The following is a 20348-nucleotide window of genomic DNA, read 5'->3' on the forward strand; positions in this document are numbered from 1 at the left end:
CCAATGGGGGGAAATTTAAGATGAAGACTTATTAGTCAATTAAAGATTAATTTAGAAATGGATAGAAGAGAATGTGGGAAATGCATACCTAGTAAATATGGGGATGAATTATAATCTCAGAAAAGTTCTTCGGGAAGGAAAAAATGTATTTCTCCCTGCCACTCAATTATGGGACTCACCTCTCTGGAAGAGATGAGGTTATAACCCACTGAATTGGGTCATACTATTTTGATTTGTGATTAAGGAAATGACCCTATACTTGTGCTTTAATGAAGTTAATGATACAGGACAAAGATTCATCAGTTATATCAACAAATACAGTAGTCTTTTCTTTTCTTTCTTTTTCTTTTTTCTTTCCTTTTTTTTTTGTTTTTTTGTTTTTTGTTTTTTGGGCCATACCCGGTAATGCTCAGGGGTTACTCCTGGTTATGTGCTCAGAAGTCGCTCCTGGCTTGGGGGGCCATATGGGACGCCAGGGGATTGAACCGCAGTCCGTTCCTAGGCTAGCGCTGGCAAGGCAGACACCTTACCTCTAGCGCCACCACACCGGTTCCCAAATACAGTAGTCTTGAAGCTTTTCCTTCTTGGTCTCTTCTAAGTAACAGCTTGAAGTCTGACATTGAGTTTTTAATTTCTTCAACTTTATTATTTTTATTTGGCATATGGTAAAAATGCAGTTTCATTCTTCACATCTGGATATATAGTTAAACCAACCCTCATTTGCTGAAGAGACGTCCCCAATTGAAGACTTCAGGAATTAAATAGCTCTTTGCACTCAGGTGCATTAGATAGTGCTAACATTTATTGACCACTTTGTGTCTATATACTAAGACATACCTAAGTTCTTTATGCTCTGATCTCTGCCACTTGCACCACAAATCTGTGAGTTAGAAATTATTTCCAGTACTACAATGTAAGTAGAAGTATTTTTGTTTCATGGAATAAAACTCCTCTATGAGCATTTTCTTAAGGTCTCTAACTGAGATAAAGATAGCTTTATAGAGGTTTGTTAATGAATGGTTAGGTTAAAGTAGACTACTTAAGCATATGGGAAATAAGCTATTTCATGAGTACTTACTAAAATTAAGTGAATCTCGTCCATAGACAGAATTAAAAGTAGTTTCTGTGTTACATTAATTTCCTTCAGTAAAACTCATTTACCTTTTTAGGAAATTTTATTTACTTTTTTCTTTTTTAGATTTTAGGGACACACTTAGCAGTACAGTACTCAGAGCTTACTTCTGGTGGACTTGGGAGGAATTGTTGGGTCCTGAGGATTGAACCTCTGTCTGTAGAGTTCTGGGGATGGAACTTGGATTGACTGTGTGCAAGACAAGGCAAGCACCTGACCCACTGCACTATAACTCTGGCTCCTGGAGCATTTATTTTCAAGCTGACCAATAAGACTATTCCTATTAAGCAAATCATTTGTGTTAATGAAAAAAGTAGAATCTCCTCTTTTGATATAAAAACGTGTTTGGATCAGAAAATTAAATTGCTGCCTTATTATGTATTTGGCAGTAAATCTTCAGGTAACCACTGCCAATGGTAGTTTTCGTATTTCATATATTTTTATGATTCCAGCACCTAGATTCAGTTTCACAGTTTATCTATCACGAATCAGACCAGCTAAATGGGACAGAGGCAGAGGTGCAGTTGTATTAAACTCGTACACATCATTGGCTGTCAGGGAAGCCTTGTTAGGCTGTCCATCCTCATTTCACTATCCCACAAGATCTCTTAATGAAGTTAAGCCCCAAGTTCACTCCAATAATTCTGTGGCAAGAGTTTGTGCAATGTAACGATTCATCACTTGTCAGGAAGGCACTTTTGGTTTATCCATTTAATAAGGGCATCCTCGAGCTTGCTTAATTAGAAGTGAACAGTTTGCATATTTACTAAATGCAGAGTGTCATCACCACCACGGCCTATTGCCTACATGAATTATTTCTCTATCTGCAATAAACAGCTGGGTAATTATTACTGCCATAATCAGATAAATTCCCTCTGTAAGGCTTTTCTTACATGGCAATTCTTTGAACTCATCCAATGCTGAACAAAATTTATGAACTCCAGCAGCTTGGCCACTTTTTCATACTCTGGTGTCCCTGATTCTGTTTCAAGGACATGAGCTGAGCAATGACCATCGATACTGTGCAAATAAGGAGGACAAATAGGATTACACTCAATAAACCTCATTGCAAAAATATAATTTTCTGACCTCATCCAACTAAAGGGTAGATAAATGGCTTTATCTAATGGTATGCATTTAGAATACGGCTCTTGTGAGTAAGGGGTAGTCAAGGAAGTAAAGAAAGTCTTATTTTTACTTTTCAGCGCCAACATTGATTGAAAAAAACTTATCTCTGCTTGCACTTTTCTTTCTATGGAATCATTTTATATAGAGAAATATATAATAATAGTAATAATGTATTTGATAAATTTAAATAAAAACACCTTTTTGTATCTAACCTCAATTGCAAGTATGCAGTCTGCTTTTAAAGCAGTGTTTGTATAGTTGGTAATCAGTGACATAATCCATTTTAAAATACAGACTATCAATCACTTAATCATAGTGATATAATAATACAATAATTAATAGTATACTTATAATAATATAATATGTGTTTATAATAATATAACATATACTTATAATAATGTACTATATTTATTTATGAGTTGAGGGCACATCTGGCAGTACTCAAGTATTACTCCCCTCCATGCTCAGGAATGAATCACTACTGCTGGTACCCTTAGGAACATATGAGGTGCTGGAAATCAAACTGATTCAACTGCATAGTAGGCAAGCATCTAACCTCTCTTTGACCCATGTTTTTGCTACTTTTTTTTTATTTAAACACCTTGATTACATACATGATTGTGTTTGGTTTTTGCTACTTTTTAATGTTACTTATTGAGAATAAGTTAATGGTGGAAATCAGGTTCTGATATTTGGTATATGAATAGTATGATAACTTTTTTGATCATGCCTGAAGTTAAGGCTAGGTTATTGAGAAGAAATACTACTAAAAATCATATCTAATATTAATGGGAAGTGGCTTTCATCTCATTCAACCTCTTTGAAACATTTGACTGCTCTTTTTCTCACTTTCTTCCCTAATCTCTCTTGAGCTTGAATTTTCAGAACTCATTCTCTCCTTGTGTCCTGTCTCTGCTTTTTCAATTTCCTTTGCTGCACACCTCTATTGGCACAAGATGAGAGGCAGTGGCCTTGCTTGGATGTTCTTTCATATTGTCTTCCTTCCTTGAATTGTCTTCCTTCCTTGTGTGCTAGGCACCACTGGTGTTTGATGTTTATTAGTCTAAATCATTTTGCAAGTCCTGAACTTTCTTTAGATGAATCAAAACCACTATAAAAATTATCTACTAAATCACCATTTGGACATCCTCAGCTTTCTCAAACTGTGTGGATATGTAAAATCATTATTTCCCCAAATCTCTTCATCCTACAGTGAAATAGAGCACTTCTTAGAGGTGCCTGCTCTAAAAAATTAGGATTGAGACAAATTTCTCCAATCTATGGACACAAACATGCATGATATTTGGGTTTCTTAGCTTTCTGTTTTCATAACTCATTCATCTCTCCTTCCTATCACTAATGGAATGAGTCTTCTAAAACACAAGCATGGTCAATCCAGTTCTCTGTATTTCCTTCTTTAAATAAGGTTATTTTACAACATGTCTTATTTAAAATGTTCTAAAATCCTAAAATGTTCTGAGAGTATACACATATGTAATTCCAAAAAACTTATAAAGAGGGAGATATATAGACAGAAAGATAGGTAGTTTCGGGCTACAAAAGCTTGACTTAGGAAACAATACTTTTTCATCACTCCTTTGTAATACTTTCAGTTTTTCTATCATCTTCTTTCTAATCTATTGCATCTCTAAGAATTAGGCTTTGTAGAGAATGGAGAAGGAAATTCACTGTTGTGTTTATCTTTCTCTCCTGTAACTATTTTCTCAATCTTGTATCATGTCCAGTAAATTGGTTGGCATTCATATAGAACCAATTATTTTTTAAAATTTAAACACCATAGGGGCTGGAGCGATAGTGATTGCACGTGGCCGACTTGGGATGGACCCAGATTTGATCCCCAGCATCCCATATGGTCCCCAAAGCCTGCCAGGAGCGATTTCTGAGCACAGAGCCAGGAGTAAACCCTGAGCACCACCGCTGGGTGTGACCCAAAAACAAAAACAAATATTTAAACACCATAGTCACAGGTTGTTCATACTAATTTTTTCCCACAGATAAAGTTGTTCATGATTCCATTAGTAATACAATGTACAACAATCTTCACCAGTGTGCATTTTCTGTCACCAAAGTCAACAGTTTCCCTTTCACTCTCTCTGATGCCCTCTTTCCCTCCCACCCTCCTCCACCTGCTTCTTGATCAAGCATTTCACTTCACTCTCTCTCTCTCTCTCTCTCTCTCTCTATATATATATATATATATATATATATATACACACATATATATGCATAACTGATTTGCACAACTGTTGATGAAGGGGTGTCATACATGTCAATTTATTTCCTTTCAGCACCTAGTTCTTGTCCAGAGTGATCAGCTTTAACTACAACTTTCATAGTAGACCCTTCTATTTTCTTTTTTTTGTTTTGTTTTTTGTTTTTTGGGTCACCCGGTGTTGCTCAGGGGTTACTCCTGGCTGTCTGCTCAGAAATAGCTCCTGGCAGGCATGGGGGACCATATGGGACACCGGGATTCAAACCAACCACCTTGGTCCTAGATTGGCTATTTGCAAAGCAAATGCCGTTGTGCTATCTCTCCGGGCCCAGACCCTTGTATTTCCTATCTGCACTCTCTGCTCTTTGTGGAAGCTGTCCTACTATGGACTGGTCCTCCTAATCCTCATCTCTATTATCTCTAGATATCATTCTTACACTGTCTTTTACTTTCCTTATAACCCACAGATGCATGAGATGATTTTGTGAAATTATTCTTATCTTCCTTGAACTCACATCATTCAGCATAATAATCTGCTTGTCCAGCCACTATATGCAAATTTCATGAATTTATTTTTCTTTTTTTTTTTTTTTTTTTTTTTTTTGGTTTTTGGGCCACACCTGGTGACGCTCAGGGATTACTCCTGGCTATGAGCTCAGAAGTTGCTCCTGGCTTGGGGGACCATATGGGATGCCGGGGGATCGAACCGCGGTCTGTCCAAGGCTAGCGCAGGCAAGGCAGGCACCTTACCTCTTGCGCCACCGCCCGGCCCCGAATTTATTTTTCTTAATGGCTGCTCAGTATTCCATTATGTAGATGAACCACAGTTTCTTTAGTCATTCATCTATTGTTGGGTACCTGGGTGCTTCCAGATTCTGGCTATTGTAAATAGTGCTGTGATGAGCATAACAGTACAGATGGCATTTTTATATTGTGTTTTTGTGATCTTACGTTATATCCTTAGGAGTGGTATTGCTAGATCATAGGAAGCTCAATTTCCAGTTTTTTGAGGAATGCCCATACTGTGGAAATAATTATTAGGATCAGTTATCAAGCCTTGTCACAGTAAACTCAATAGATCATTAGATTATTTTTTTCATGTGTTTGCAACATATGGCCTTAAAATAATATTGAGAGAAAAAAAATGATGGGTATTGACTTTTCCCACATAATCTAGTCAGGGCAGAAAACTCTGAGGTCTTCTGGAAATGGTGGCAGGCAGATTCCCCTTTTTGTCTGAAGGTGCTGTAGCCCCCAGTCAAACCCAACATCTTCTGAAATAAAAGGCCCACACTTTAATCATATCAATTGCCAAACCACCAATTTTTTTCTAGATCTATGGTCCTGGATCACGTAGCCAAAAGTGGCAGCACAACACCTCAAAATATCATTGTCAGTCTAGGATGATCACAGCAAATTTGATGGGAAAGTTACATAAAACACCACCAAGCTTGATGAGAATGTTGCACTGGTGATGGGTGGTGTTCTTTACATGACTGAAACCCAAATAATCATGTATGTAATCAAGGTGTTTAAATAAAATATATAAAAAAAACACGAACAAGCTCAGTGAGCTTAAACAGCAACAGAGAACATTCAACACACACCAACTATAGCCTCATAAATCTTTAGACAATGATTTTAGTAACACCATAGAGAGATATAACAATTATTGCAAATTGACCCTTATTGGTATAAGGTTTTTGTGTTTGTTTGTTTATTATTTTTTTTTTTTTGGTTATGGGCCACTTCTGGAGGTACTCAGAGGTTACTCCTGGCTTTATGCTCACCAATCCCTCCTGGCAGGCTCAGGGGACTATATGGGATGCTGGGGATCAAACCTGGGTCAGCTGTGTACAAAGCAAGTACTTTCACTTTGATATTGCTTCGGCCCTTGATCTAAGTTTTGATAAATTCCAATTGTCTTTGTGTTATAACAAACATTATAAAGAGTGACTATGGTATAATGGGTAGGGCGGCTGCCTTGTATGCGGCTGACCCAACAAACATTATAAATGTGTTTGTGCCTGCAAGGAGAGAAAGCTAGGGTGGTGGTGGTTGTGGAAACTATGGAAACTGATGGAGGGAAGGTCACGCTGGTGAGGGGATTGGTGTTCAATATTTAATGCCTCACACAACTATATTATGTGCAACTTGGTAAAACATGGTATTATATAAACTCTGGTATAATTCCTGGCCTATGTTGAGTGGATAGCATGTGTGCTAAACAGCAGCAATTATGTTTGCTTTAAAATGAAGCAAGCACATTTCGAATGAGAGATATATGGCTTCTGAGTAAATAAGATGGTATGATTTTTCTCTTAAGAAATGGCAGTTTAGCTATTTCACCTCTGAGCTCTACCAGGTGCAAAATTCTGTGACTTGGTTTTAATACTCCCTAACAGAATTTCTGAAGATGTGTAAAGGAGAGAAAATACCCATGTCCTCGTCTTCTTTATGGAAGAAAATCCCCCACGCTGTGTCTTAGAGTCAGCATCTGCACAGTTATTTCAGTTCTCAAAGAACAGCATCCTGTTAATATTACCTGTCTTCCACCAACCTCCGTGGGATGTTGTGAGGATGAATTAATGTGTGGGAAACACTCAGAGCTCCTGACAATAGCACACTGTAAATATGTGTCATTATTATGCCTACTGTTGCTCCTAGCTTGAGGACACTCCAAATTATTTAACATCCTGTAGACTATATAAAATTGTACTTTCTTGTACAAAAGCTGTCCTAAATCATGATAAAAGAAATCATTTAACACTGAAAAATGTGCATATTTTAGAAAGAATAATGCAGAAAAAAAATTTTTAGTGACTCAGTAGAAGAAACTAAAAAACAAAAGAGAAGAAACTAGATTTTCATGGATACTTGAATGGAGTCTTCTTAAAATCATGCACAGTAAGCAAAGGAAATAACGGAGCATTTGGATGATGCCCTTTTATGATCAGAGCAAAGTCATAATATAATTTGATGGCATTAACCATTATCTTCTTTGTCACTTTTTTATTCTCAAAAAATTCTATGTTTAGAGTATCCCACCTACCCCCCTTAGAGAAACCCAATCACTCCTGCTCAGGAATAACTTTCTTCTTCTCCAAAGTTCTTTCCTCTTCTAAACTGGATGATAGATGGGCTGCTCTCCCACAGTGAGCTGGAGATACTGGCGAAGAATCCAGTCCTCTCTCCCAGCTCACTGATTAACCTAATTTTGCTTCCTGTTTAGTTCCCAGCGCTGGGGCTTAGAACTCATGAAGCTTCTGATATCTTCTTCTGATATCTAACTTCTGACATCTAAGTGATAACTTTCAGATCTTTGACAGTATGAGTTGGTTGGGATTTATTTTTTCGGGTGGGGGGGTAGGTTGGAGATGGGAGTTGGGCCACACCTGGCAGTGCTCAGGAGTTATTCCTCGCTCTTAATTTAGGTATCATTCCTGGTGGACTCGGAACTATATGCGGTACCAGATATCCAACCTGTATTGGACATGTGCAAGGCAAATATTATACCAGCTGCACTCCTATTCCAGCCCCATGTTAATATTTTTTGATAGACTTATTCTGTTCATAGTCTAGACTTCAGTTACTTATCAACTATTTTATTTATAAGCTGTGTACAGGCAGCAACTGAGCCTTTGGTCATCTATTTAAAAAATTATTAAAGCACTGTGATTTAAAAAGATACTCATAGTTGGGTTTTAGACATACAATGTTTCAGCACTGATCCTGCCCCCAGTATCAACTTCCCTCCACCAGTGTTTCCCAGGTTCCTTCTCTACCCCGACCCCTTAACCCACCATCTTGACAGGCACTTTTAGAGTGTCAGGCACTTTCAGAGTTTTGCTGTGAAGGTGTATCTCATGTTTTCTTTTTTTTTTTTTTTGTCCCCCAATTCACAATACATACCCGGCAAGGGGCCTGTGTTGAGGTGTATATGGGGTGCCTTTACTGTACCTCCTCTTTCTATACAGCCAGTGTAAAGAACACAGCCTGTGGTAAGAATTGGGAGGCCTTATTTTATCTTTTATTTATTTTTTTCTTTTCTTCAGGGCAAACTAAAGTTGTTTTTTTTTTTGTTTTTTTTTGTTTTTTTTTTAAATAAGAATTCATTTAAAGGACAAAATTGATTAACATAATAAGGTAAACTAATATAACATAATATAGTGACATAACATAACATATAATATAATTAATATAATAATAATACATGTAAGTCAAAGAAAGTTTCTGATTAAAAACACAATTTTCTTTTTTTTCCATAATGGCTTACATATCTTTCACTGTAGTATTTTGGGTACATATTCACATTAAATCAGGGGAATACCCATCACCTAATATGTCCTCTTCTCAATCAAAAATCAAATATACTGAAAATAGGCAGAGTCCTGTCTAGAGGCTTCCAACCTCAGTTTGAGAGAGGATGTGAAAAAAGTAATTAAAATACCACAACAATACACACACACACACACACACACACACAAAATATCGAATTAAATAACCGATAAGCACCACAACAATAAAAACAGGCACCACACAATAATCTCGGTTCTGAAATCAAATCATACTCAAGTGCAAAAAGAAAGAGAAAGACAAAACAAAATAAAATAAAATAATATTGGAGACATCAACCGTAATCTCCACACCAAAATAAAGACGTCAAAAAAAATAGATCATTTATTCTCCTCTTGCTGCTTTCGTGGTATGTGGAAGACTTCTACTTTATCTTGGATGGTAAAATCAGACCTGTTTCTAGAGATCTTGGTGGCTGTGCAGATCAGGGAATGGAGTTTATGAAGTCTTTCTTTGTGGTTCTAGCAGTTATGCTTCTTCAATGTCCTTTTTTTGTTTTTTATGTATTCTAGGTGTTTCAGAATAGTGCTACCATTCTGTGTTTTTCTTTTGTCTTCTGACTTACTTCGTTTAACATAACATGATCTAGGTCCATCCACGTTGCTGCAAAGTCTGTGATTGTATCATTTCTAACTGCCATGTAATATTCCATTGTATATATGTACCACATCTTAATGATCCATTCATCTGTTGTTGGACATCGAGGTTGGTTCCAAGATTTGGCTATTATACTGAGTGCTGCAATAAATAGTGGGGTGCATACGTATTTTGGAATGAATGTCTTTCCATCTTGGGGATATATGCCTAGGAGAGCAATTGCTGGGTCAAATGGCAGCTCAATTCTGAGTTCTTTGAGCACTCTCCAGACTTTTCTCCATAGATGTTGGACCAAGGGGCATTCCCACCAGCAATGAATGAGAGTTTCTTTCATACCACATCCTCTCCAACAAAGGTTGTTCCCATTATTTTTGATGTGAGCCAACCTCACTGGTGTGAGGTGGTATCTCATTGTTGTCTTGATTTGGATCTCCCTGATGATGAGTGAAGGTGAGCATGTTTTCATGTGTTTGTTGGCCATCCTTCTCTCTTCCTCAGAGAAATGTCTATTCATTTCGTCTCCCCATTTTTTTATGGCTTCGTTTGGTTTTGAAGGACTCAGGTTTCTGAGCGCTTTGTATGTTCTAGATATCAGCCCTTTATCTGATATATCAAGTGAAAAGATTTTTTCCCATTCTGTTAGCTGTCTTCTTGCATTAAGTAGGGTTTCTTTTGCCATGCAGAAGCTTTTTAGTTTGATATAGTCCCATTTGTTTATAGTTGATGCTAACGTTTTTGCCATTGGTGCTCCATTCTCAAAGACCCTTTTGATATAAAGGTCTTCGAGTGTTCTGCCTATTTTATTCTCGATAAACTTTATAGATTCAGAAGCTTTTTAGTTTGATATAGTCCCATTTGTTTATAGTTGATGCTAACGTTTTTGCCATTGGTGCTCCATTCTCAAAGACCCTTTTGATATAAAGGTCTTCGAGTGTTCTGCCTATTTTATTCTCGATAAACTTTATAGATTCAGGTCTGATTTCCAGATCTTTGATCCATTTTGAGTTCATATTATGAACAACTATATTCAACTAGGCTAGAGAACCCACCAGAAATCGACAGATTCTTGGACAAACACCCTCTTCCAAGACTGGAAAAGGAAGACCTAGAAACTCTAAACAGTCCAATCACTTCAGAGGAAATTGAAGACGTAATTAAAAGACTCCCTAAGAACAAATGCCCAGGCCCAGATGGATTTACAGGTGAATTCTATCAAACATTTCAAGAAGACTTATTACCACTGTTCCATAGGCTTTTCAAAGCCATAGAAAAAACAGGAATCCTCCCCAACTCCTTTTATGAGGCTAATATCACACTCATTCCTAAAGAAGGCAAAGACACCACCAAAAAAGAAAACTACAGACCAATCTCACTAATGAACATTGATGCAAAGATACTTAACAAAATCTTAGCAAACCGAATCCAACACCTCATTAAAAAGATCATACATCATGATCAAGTGGGATTCATCCCAGGAATGCAAGGTTGGTTCAACATACGCAAATCAATCAACATTATACACCACATCAACAACATGAAGAACAAAAACCACATGATCATATCAATCGATGCAGAGAAGGCGTTTGACAAAATCCAACATCCGTTCATGTTAAAGACACTCAGCAAAATAGGGTTAGAAGGCACCTTCCTTAAGATAGTTACAGCTATTTATGAAAAGCCTACAGCCAACATTATACTTAATGGCGAGAAACTAGAAGCATTCCCACTAAGGTCAGGAACTAGGCAAGGCTGTCCACTCTCTCCACTCTTATTCAATATAACCTTAGAAGTCCTAGCAATAGCAATCCGACAAGAGAAGGGAATCAAAGGAATTCAAGTAGGGAAAGAGGAACACAAGCTAGCTCTATATGCTGATGATATGATGATATACATCAAAAACCCTAAAGAATCCACAGAAAAACTCCTAGAAACAATCAACCAATACAGTAAAGTGGCTGGATACAAAGTCAATACACAAAAGACAGTAGCGTTTTTATATACAAACAATGAAGTTGAGGAGAGAGAGATTAAAAATACAATTCCATTTAAGATAGTATCAAAAAATATCAAATACCTAGGAATCAACCTTACAAGAGAAGTGAAAGATCTATACCAGGGAAACTTCAAAACACTTCAGAAAGAAATTGAAGACGATCTAAAGAAATGGAAGAACATCCCATCCTCATGGATAGGTAGAATTAACATAGTCAAAATGACTATTTTACCCAAATTGCTATATAGATTTAATGCAATCCCTATCCAAATCCAGACACAATTCTTTAAAGAAATAGAACAATCAATTATAAAATTCATTTGGAACCATAGAAGACCCAGGATAGCTAAACACATTCTGAAAAATGAGAAGTTGGGAGGTATCTCCTTACCTAACTTGAAACTATACTATAAAGCCATAGTAATAAAAACAGCATGGTACTGGAACAGAGACAGGACCTCAGACCAGTGGATTAGAACAGAATTCCCAGACATAAACCCCCAGATATATAGCCAACTAATATTTGATAAAAGAGGCAAGAATATGAAATGGAACAAAGAAAGCCTATTCAACAAATGGTGTTGGTACAACTGGAAACTCATATGCACGAAAGTGAAAATCGACCCATATCTCACTCCTTATACAAAAGTCAACTCAAAATGTATCTCATGTTTTCAATGTTGATTCTGTGATTTAGGCATCTTTCTTTTGTTTGATATGTTAAACATCCTTTGATCTGCTCAATTTCATAAACAAGTGTTCACTTTTTCTTGATAGTCACTCAAAGTAGCTTATATATGTTGAAGAGTAATTGCTCTATACTGTAACAAAAGGGTTTTTGGAGTAACTATATTGGTTTATTTTTTGATTGAGTTGATTTGTCTAAATATTTCCTAAATGATAAAACTTCAAGACCAGATCTCAGGCTAAGTGGAAAGTTCAACAGCAGGAGCCAAGTATGGAAGGTAATGATCATGTGTTTCAGAATGTTCCCTGTAGAGAACCTGCCCTTAGGGAATTGGCAGCTCCCATCCAGCTGTTACAGGAACTGGATGACCAGGTGGAAGAAGTTAAGTGATTTAAGCAAAACAAATAGGAAAAAAGGTGAAGCTTTTGTTTCTAGTGCAAATATTTTGGGTACTTTAATGGTTTCTAGACAATCTGTTCCAAGGTTTCATTTGACTCCAGATATTTTTGGTTTTTTTTTTTGGTTTTCGGACCACACCCTTTTGATGCTCAGAGGTTACTGCTGGCTAAGTGCTCAGAAATTGCCCCGGGCTTGGGGGACCATATGGGACACTGGGGGATCGAACCGCAGTCCTTCCTTGGCTAGCGCTTGCAAGGCAGACACCTCACTGGCCCCACCTCCAAATATTTTTGGATGACACACTCCAAGTTCACACTCTTGCTGGCTTTATTTGCAGTTCTTATTTAAACTTGTTTATTAGACTTGGTATTCTCTTTTTTAAATTTTCTTGGCTACTTCTTTGGCCAAATTAATCAAGGCATGTTGACAGCAGACAACTGCTAGAGATAAAAACAGAAGCATATTCAATAAATTTAATTTTCAAAAGTCTGTGTCTGAATATCTTAGGTTGGAAATATGCAGTATTTATTTAAGTTTTTTATTTTTGGGTTTTTCAGGGGAGGTTGTGGGACTTTTTTTTTTTTTTTTTTTTTGTCTTTTGGGCCATACTCAGTGGTATTCTGGGGTTACTCCTGCCTCTGCTCTCAGAAAATATTACCGCCAGTGCTCAGGGGGACCCTATGGAGTCCCGAGATAGAACCCAGGTCAGCCACATGCAAGATAAGCAAACGCCCTCCCTGCTGTGCTTTTGCTTTAACCCCTGACTACTGCTGTTTCTGAGAATAGAAGCTCATCCCTGATTTTCCTGTCATCGATCAGAGTGAGAACTCTGATGGGCTATCTAAATTTACTTCATTCAACGTTTTTAAAAGAGATGCAGGTTCTGGAATTGGGTTTTATTTGAGGAAATGTATGAAATTGTTAGCACTTCCTTCTGAAAATTTGGACAATTGTGTTTATAAAAGAAGTTCCATATAGATTCCGATTTCTCATGATATGTGTCTTTCCTTGAATTAAAACTGTAGTGATGTTTGTACATGCCCTGTGTTCTTTTGTAATACTCCGGTGTGCTTTGGCCAACCCAGTGACATATGAGTGACTGTACTGATGGGAATATTGTTGCATTTCTTGGTGTCCTACTAGCAAGTCCCCTGAAATCCTGTACTGCTTCCCCATGCTACCAGTGTTCACTCCAGCTGACCTGTGTCTTTAGCCCCTTGAGATCCAGTACTAATTCCTGTATTGCTGGTGTTCTCCCCAGCTGACTTGTGTCTCTCAAACTGCTTCAAGCAGGAGCTTGTCATAAGGTCCTGGCCCCAGAGTCTCTGGTTTAATTGGTCTGGGCTAGAGTCCAATAGATCTTCCACAACAAAGCCCTTGTTGCCATTTAGGGGACCCAAGAGATGGTTGGGTCTCAGACTGAGTTCACATCCTACTCCCACCCCACGTCCTCATGAGGAAACTTCATCTGATGAATCCTCTGAGTTGTGATTTTTTTTCTTTGAATGCAACTTAAATTAGCTGTAAAAATCCTCTCCAGCCTTGAGAGTATTAGACCCTTGGGGAGGGGCACAGTCATGAATATCTGGTATCGCCATGATACTTGGAACCATATTTGGAAGTGATAGGTAATGGTAGAAGATTGCAGAATGTAATGGAACATTAAAGGAGATCAAAGGACACTGGAATTGAGGGATCTGGAGCGTTTTTGTTTGTTTGTTGGTTAGTTGGTTTGTTTTTTAGAGAAAGGGTTCAGATTTGTTTATTTACTGGACTTGCGAAGAGGATAAAACTTGTGAAAGATATTTTTATTAACATATTTAAAGTAACATAATTCCTGTCTCCCTTCTTTTTTTTGTTTGTTTGTTTTTTTGTGGTTTTTGGGTCACACCTGGCAGTGCTCAGGGGTTACTCCTGGCTCTATGCTCAGAAATTGTTCCTGACAGGCACGGGGGACAATATGGGACGCCAGAATTTGAACCGATGACCTTCTGCATGAAAGGCAAACACCTTACCTCCATGCTATCTCTCTGCCCCCCCCCCCCGTCTCCCTTCTTAAGGTACGGGGACACTCATGTAGTTTTATTAGTTTCAATAAAGTCATTAATAAAATATCTACTGAGAAAATATTCAAATAAAAGTAGTTTCACCAGTAATATATAGGCAGAGATGATTCCCAAATTGTAATCATGCATCTGGGGATTTTTTTAGCTTATAAATATTATTTATCAAAGTAATTCTATTTTGAGGAGAATGCTCTTTTCCCCTTAAAAGTAGCTCATGGAAATTCATCACTCTGTGGCTTGGACTGGACAAGATCTAGAAATGATTCTCAAAAACCGTCACAAGGAAAGATAAATGTACAGTCTAAGAAAACATGAATTTTCTCAGTATGAAAGGCCCCTTTTAAGTATCATTTAGAATGGTGCAAGAGAATATATTTGTTTTTGCAATTTCTTGTCCCCACTTATCTCATAGCTTGTTTGTTGAAGTGAAGAAAAACATCTTCGGCTCCCAGCCTCTTCGATCAGGGTGCCCAGAGCCTGTTATGGGCTGAGAGGCTGCCTAGCAAACAGCTCTTCATACCATCTCAGCCACTAACTCATGCTTTACTCATAGTAGTTTTATCAGCTTTATGTGATTCATAAAGGTTGATATGGGAAACTGAAGGTGAATACAGGTCCAGTGGCCTGGGAGAAACTATTCTCCTGGATTAAAGAGTGAAGATTATTTTAAATTATGAGCAGGGCAATGAAGATCCTAGTAGCCCAGACATTGTTGCCCAGCTCAATCCTTAACCTGGTTTCTAATAGTATAAATGATAACTTGAGCCTTTTTGAGGGCCCAGAAGAATTTCTTTGGGTGGGAAGGTGGTGGTCTGTTGGTGGTTATGTCCTTTCTGAGAAATTTACTTTAATCCCTTAGAGTGAAAGGTGAGAGTACCCCTTTCTTGTCAGAGGGGTCTCTGCATTCTCTCCTTTCAATGCCCTGGCTCCATCATCACAGGGTAGAGATCCCTGATTTGCCCTGTTTGTCTATAGAATTTACAGCCATGGAAATCCTCCAGATATTATATTCTGGCTTTTTCTCCTACTAATCTGTCTGTTCATTTCTCATCTACTCCCAGATGAATCAGAAGAGTTCAGGGGAATTTTCCTCCATTCCCTGTTTCCAGAGTAGTAAAATAGGGTCATTAGTGACATCTCTCTCATATATATACCAAGAATTCTTTTCTGAGAACACAGGTGAAAAAGTAACCTGAATTTAACACACACACACACACACACACACACACACACACACACACACACACACACACACATTACTGAAAGCAATCTAAAATAATTTTCAAAATATTTAAAGAATATTAGGGAGGGGGGTACATTTAAAATTTTTCAGTTGATAAAAATTAGATTATAAGTTTTGAAAAAATTTAGGGAATCTTAGGCAATGGTCTTTGTCATTTCATCTTTAACAGTATAAATATTCTTATTGTATCCTCTTCATTCTTATCAATGTCCCAAAGACCTGTGTAAATAGTACACTGCACCTTTCATCCTTGGTCCCTCCAGCTAGATGTTGACATAATGGAAGGTGAGCATCATGCCGTCACATGCCCCTGCAAGGAGACCCATCTATGAGGGATGTCAGCTAGACATTTTCCAGGGATTGCAGGAATTTACTAAGTGAGTTACTTTTGTGGTCTGAGATGACCAGGATTAGACTTTTTGGGACTTTGTCTAATTTCTTAGGGTGATTCTAGGGCTTCTCAGGCCTTCTCCATGCTGATTGCATATTTATTTACCAAAGTAGACATACACATATTTGTTTCCCAAAGTAAACATGAGCACACCTCAGCCTATCTCTTAGTCCTGGACTCTTGTCCAGCTTCCCATGTCTTCTGCTGGAGTTTTCTTCTTTCATCTCCTGAAGATGGACTGTTTCTACTACTTCAAATAATTTTTTATACAAAATATATAGACAGCCAAAGCCTACAAACTTTGTAACATAGCAGATATACATACATTCAACTGTACACACGATTTTCATATTTATCATATTATTTGTAGAGCACAAACATCTTCGTAGATTCACTTCTTAGTTTTGTGATCGTTCAGAAATCGATTGTACTTTGAGTATAACATACATTTGGATACAAGCTTATCTGAGTAATCTCTTATCATGGTACTTCCTTGATTTAAAAAAAAATGATCCTAAAAACAGGATTAGAGGAAATCATGAGAAATATTTGTTGTTTTACAGAACAGCAACAAAAAACAAAGATTAAAATCCATAATGTATTCATTTCCCTATGTAACTTATGTTCATTCCTTTTGTTCCTGGGGAAAGTTCTCATTTATTGCTCTGTAGCTGCCTTGAAATGTGTACCTTAAGGACAAAGAAAGGTCATGAGCCCTTCTAGAGTCCTGGTTCTTTGTCAAAAATGGACACAGTTAATGAGGTTTGTTTGGTACAGAACAAATTCTTAGACACAGATAGAGATCCTTTCAATGGAAACAAATTTGTTTGGCTTTACCAGGTTACTTAGCGATTAATAATAGCCTGAGATGCAGGTCAGCAAGGTCATTGTACCAGCCTGCCCACACAATCGAAATGTGCGGTGAGCCCAGCTCTGGGGTGTGCAAAAGCCCCCCAAATACTATGCAGAAAGTCAAACAGGCTCTTTTCTTACTCCTCTTTTCATATTAATAAGCAATTTCAAGAGAAGGGTGGTAAAATGAGGGCCATGCCACTCCAAGTAATTCATTTATTTTGCAATTTAATCTTATGTTGAAAAAAACTGCTGTGCTGAAATGGCAGAGCCTTGGTGATTTTTACACGTCACTGTGTTTCACAGGTAACCTTGTGTGGGGTATTGTGTTCATTGCTTCTAACAAAGAGTTTCAACAAAATGACTACTAGAGCTTAAAGCAAAAATAAGAATTAAAAAAAATTCTTCCTTTAGTTTTTACCCATATATCTTTGAGGTACATGCCTGGATGATTTACTTAGAATTTTACTCAGAGAACTAGATAATATTGCTTTTATCTTTTTCAGAAAAAAAAAATAGAGTACAACTTCCAACACTGCTTTAACATAAGTGGTTATATTTGTTCTTTCCACATATTTGGTACTATTTAGTTCTGTTTAGCAAGATTATTTTTACATTTGAAAAGCTTATTTGGCTTGAGTTTTTGGTTTACATACATATGGATGATGATACATTCCATGATGTTGATAGGATTTTTGTGTTGATAAAATAATGAACACACTTTCCTAATTTATCTTTTATTTTTATTATATAGTTGAGCAGAAATGCTAATCCAAATGTGCCAGATAGCATGGTAATTTTGTTGGCACCATTTGAATTATTAACTAAGTCAACTTAGTAATATAAGTATATGTAGGAAAACCCATTACACTTTGAAAACAAGCCCTTTCATCAGTAGAGAAACTAAGTGATAAGGGAATTTTAAATCAAAATATAAAAGGTATCAGTAGCTTGCATTTGGGGGTATATTTTAGTTTATTCAAAATAATTCTTCTTCAGTCAAAAATATGTAGCCATTCACTTTGCCCTGATAATATTCCCTGTCATTGAATTCAATTTATTTTTAAATTTACGTACTGAGGGGTAGGGACTAAGATAGGGGAGATTTATGTGCTCTTAGAGCCTGTATGGATTCACCCCAGATGTGCATGTAGGTTTCTGGCACCCCTGACTGAGATGGGGGTGAACCCTGGCATCAACCCAGAAAAACTTACTTGTGAAGGGATGAAAAGGGGAGCGGGGTTATTAAAACCATAAATAACTATGACTGGTCTTGATGCAGAGAGGCACTTGCAGAGTTTGCAGAGATGAAGGCCAGAGAAGAGAAGAAGGCCAGGCTCGAACAAGAAGAGAAGAAACAAGCGTACCTGGCCCGCAAGATGCATTACCTGCTCAGCACCAACCAGGTGAGTCTCAGGCCTGGGCTGCATGGGGCCCTGCCCAACAGAGATTAACTAGCAGCCCACATGGGCCTGGCTGTTGAAGAAATAATCACCCAGACTCCTTCCAGAACTCCTTCCAGTTCAGGTCCATGCAGTTGTGCAAGCAGTCACTCAGCCCCAGCTGATGGGCCCCATCATCAATGGGATCTGCCACTTGGGAGAGCTCAGCACTAAGGTTGTCCCCCCACCCACCCACCATCTCCCTTCAATACTCCCCTTACTTGATATGAAGCTGTTAGAGATTCCCATTCCCATCCCCTTAAGCCCAGGGTGCTTTCATGCATGCTCCTGGAGTTAAGTACCTGCTGAGATGCTAACCATACTATCACAGGACACACCCAGTCTCCATTCCCTTGCAAGGTTCTGGCCAGTGAGTGTTGCCCATATGGACTGTGGCATCACACATGTTCTCATTCAATTACTTCAGGCCTTGCATGGGAACTAGAAGAAATACATCCTAGTTAGAATCTTTGGCCCTACTGGGTTGGAAATGAATGTTAAATTGGGAGTGGGCTGGAGCTAGGGGTGAGGGGGTGGATATTTGTTTTTATTTTAATTATAAGCAGGGAGTTAGGGAGTTCTGGGTTGTTTAATACTTTTATTTTTTTTGTTTTGTTTTTGTTTTTGGGGGGGCCACACCCATTTGATGCTCAGGGGTTACTCCTTGCTAAGCGTTCAGAAATTGCCACTGGTTTGGGAGGACCATATGGGATGCCGGGGGATCGAACCACAGTCCTTCCATGGCTAGCACTTGCAAGGCAGACACCTTACCTCTAGCACCACCTCACCAGCCCCTGTTTAATACTTTTAGATTCTGAAGACCAGGTCTTCAGTTGTAATCAGGGTCTTCTTACCATTGTCTTTTTGTTGTTTTATTTTTTAGTTTTGGGTCATACCTGCCAGCATTCAGGGGTTAGTCCTGGCTCTGCACTCAGAAATTACACTTGTCAGGCTCGAGGGACCATATGGGATACTGGAAATTGAACCTAGGTCTGACTTGGGTCAGCAGCGTGCAAGGCAAATGCCCTACCACTGTGCTATTGTTCTGTCCCTACCATTGTCTTTAAGCCTGAGCTAGTCACGTCTCACAGGGGGGCACTCCTCCCCCCATGTACACTCAGTGTCAACCTTAGATACACCATCAGCAGGATGGTAAGCCTCAGAGAGCACAGGCCAGCTGTCACCTGCAGCTTCTCTGTGCAAGTTCAAGTGGTGTGGTCGTTCAGTAAGAATAATGGTTTTTAACTATTGGCTTGATTCCTACCACCAATGTTCCCCATTTCCCTCCTCCCCCATCCCTTGCCTATCTTCAAGATAGGCATTCTATTTCTCTTGCTCACTGGCTTGCTCACTCGCTCTCTCACTATTGTCATAGTACTTGTTCAATTATCTTTCTAACTGTGCTCACCACTCTGGTAAGCTTCACAGTTTCAAATCATGGGCTGGTCCTTCTGGCCAGTATCTATATTGTCTCTGGGTATTTTAGTTCATTGTCTTTTATTGTTTTTAAATCCCACAGATAAGTGAGACTATTCTGTATCTATCTCTTCTTTTTTTTTTTTGTTTTTGTTTTTGTTTTTGGGCCACACCTGGTGATGCTCAGGGATTACTCCTGGCTAGTCACTCAGAAATTGCCCCTGGCTTGGAGAATCATATGGGATGCCAGGGGATAGAACCACGGTCCATCCTAGGCTAGAGCATGCAAGGCAGACGCTTTACGCCCTGTACTACCACTCTGGTCCCTATCCTTTTGACTCATTGTACTCAGCATAATAGTTTCCATGTCCATCCATGTATAGGTAACTTTCATGACTCATTTTTCCTAACG

At 38.3% G+C, this 20348-nt stretch overlaps 1 protein-coding gene, 1 long non-coding RNA gene and 1 other non-coding gene across 3 annotated transcripts in view; 1 reads left to right on the plus strand and 2 right to left on the minus strand.

Moving 5' to 3' along the window:
* LOC126003365 (uncharacterized) overlaps positions 1–2859 on the minus strand; it is a 1166220-nt gene extending 1163361 nt beyond the window's left edge. The window contains exon 1 of the long non-coding RNA XR_007493784.1: positions 2828–2859. This is a non-coding gene — a long non-coding RNA (uncharacterized LOC126003365). The remainder of the gene's footprint in view (positions 1–2827) is intronic.
* SPATA17 (spermatogenesis associated 17) overlaps positions 1–20348 on the plus strand; it is a 134183-nt gene that overhangs the window by 46604 nt on the left and 67231 nt on the right. The window contains exon 6 of the mRNA XM_049769538.1: positions 18361–18484. Within this exon, the coding sequence (XP_049625495.1) occupies positions 18361–18484 (124 nt within the window). The remainder of the gene's footprint in view (positions 1–18360; positions 18485–20348) is intronic.
* LOC126005160 (small nucleolar RNA SNORA51) lies at positions 8379–8511 on the minus strand. The gene has a single exon (XR_007494333.1). It is a non-coding gene; the product is annotated as a small nucleolar RNA SNORA51 (small nucleolar RNA).

This window comes from Suncus etruscus, chromosome 3 (genome assembly GCF_024139225.1).
Source record: "Suncus etruscus isolate mSunEtr1 chromosome 3, mSunEtr1.pri.cur, whole genome shotgun sequence".
Taxonomy (NCBI): Eukaryota; Metazoa; Chordata; class Mammalia; order Eulipotyphla; family Soricidae; genus Suncus; species Suncus etruscus.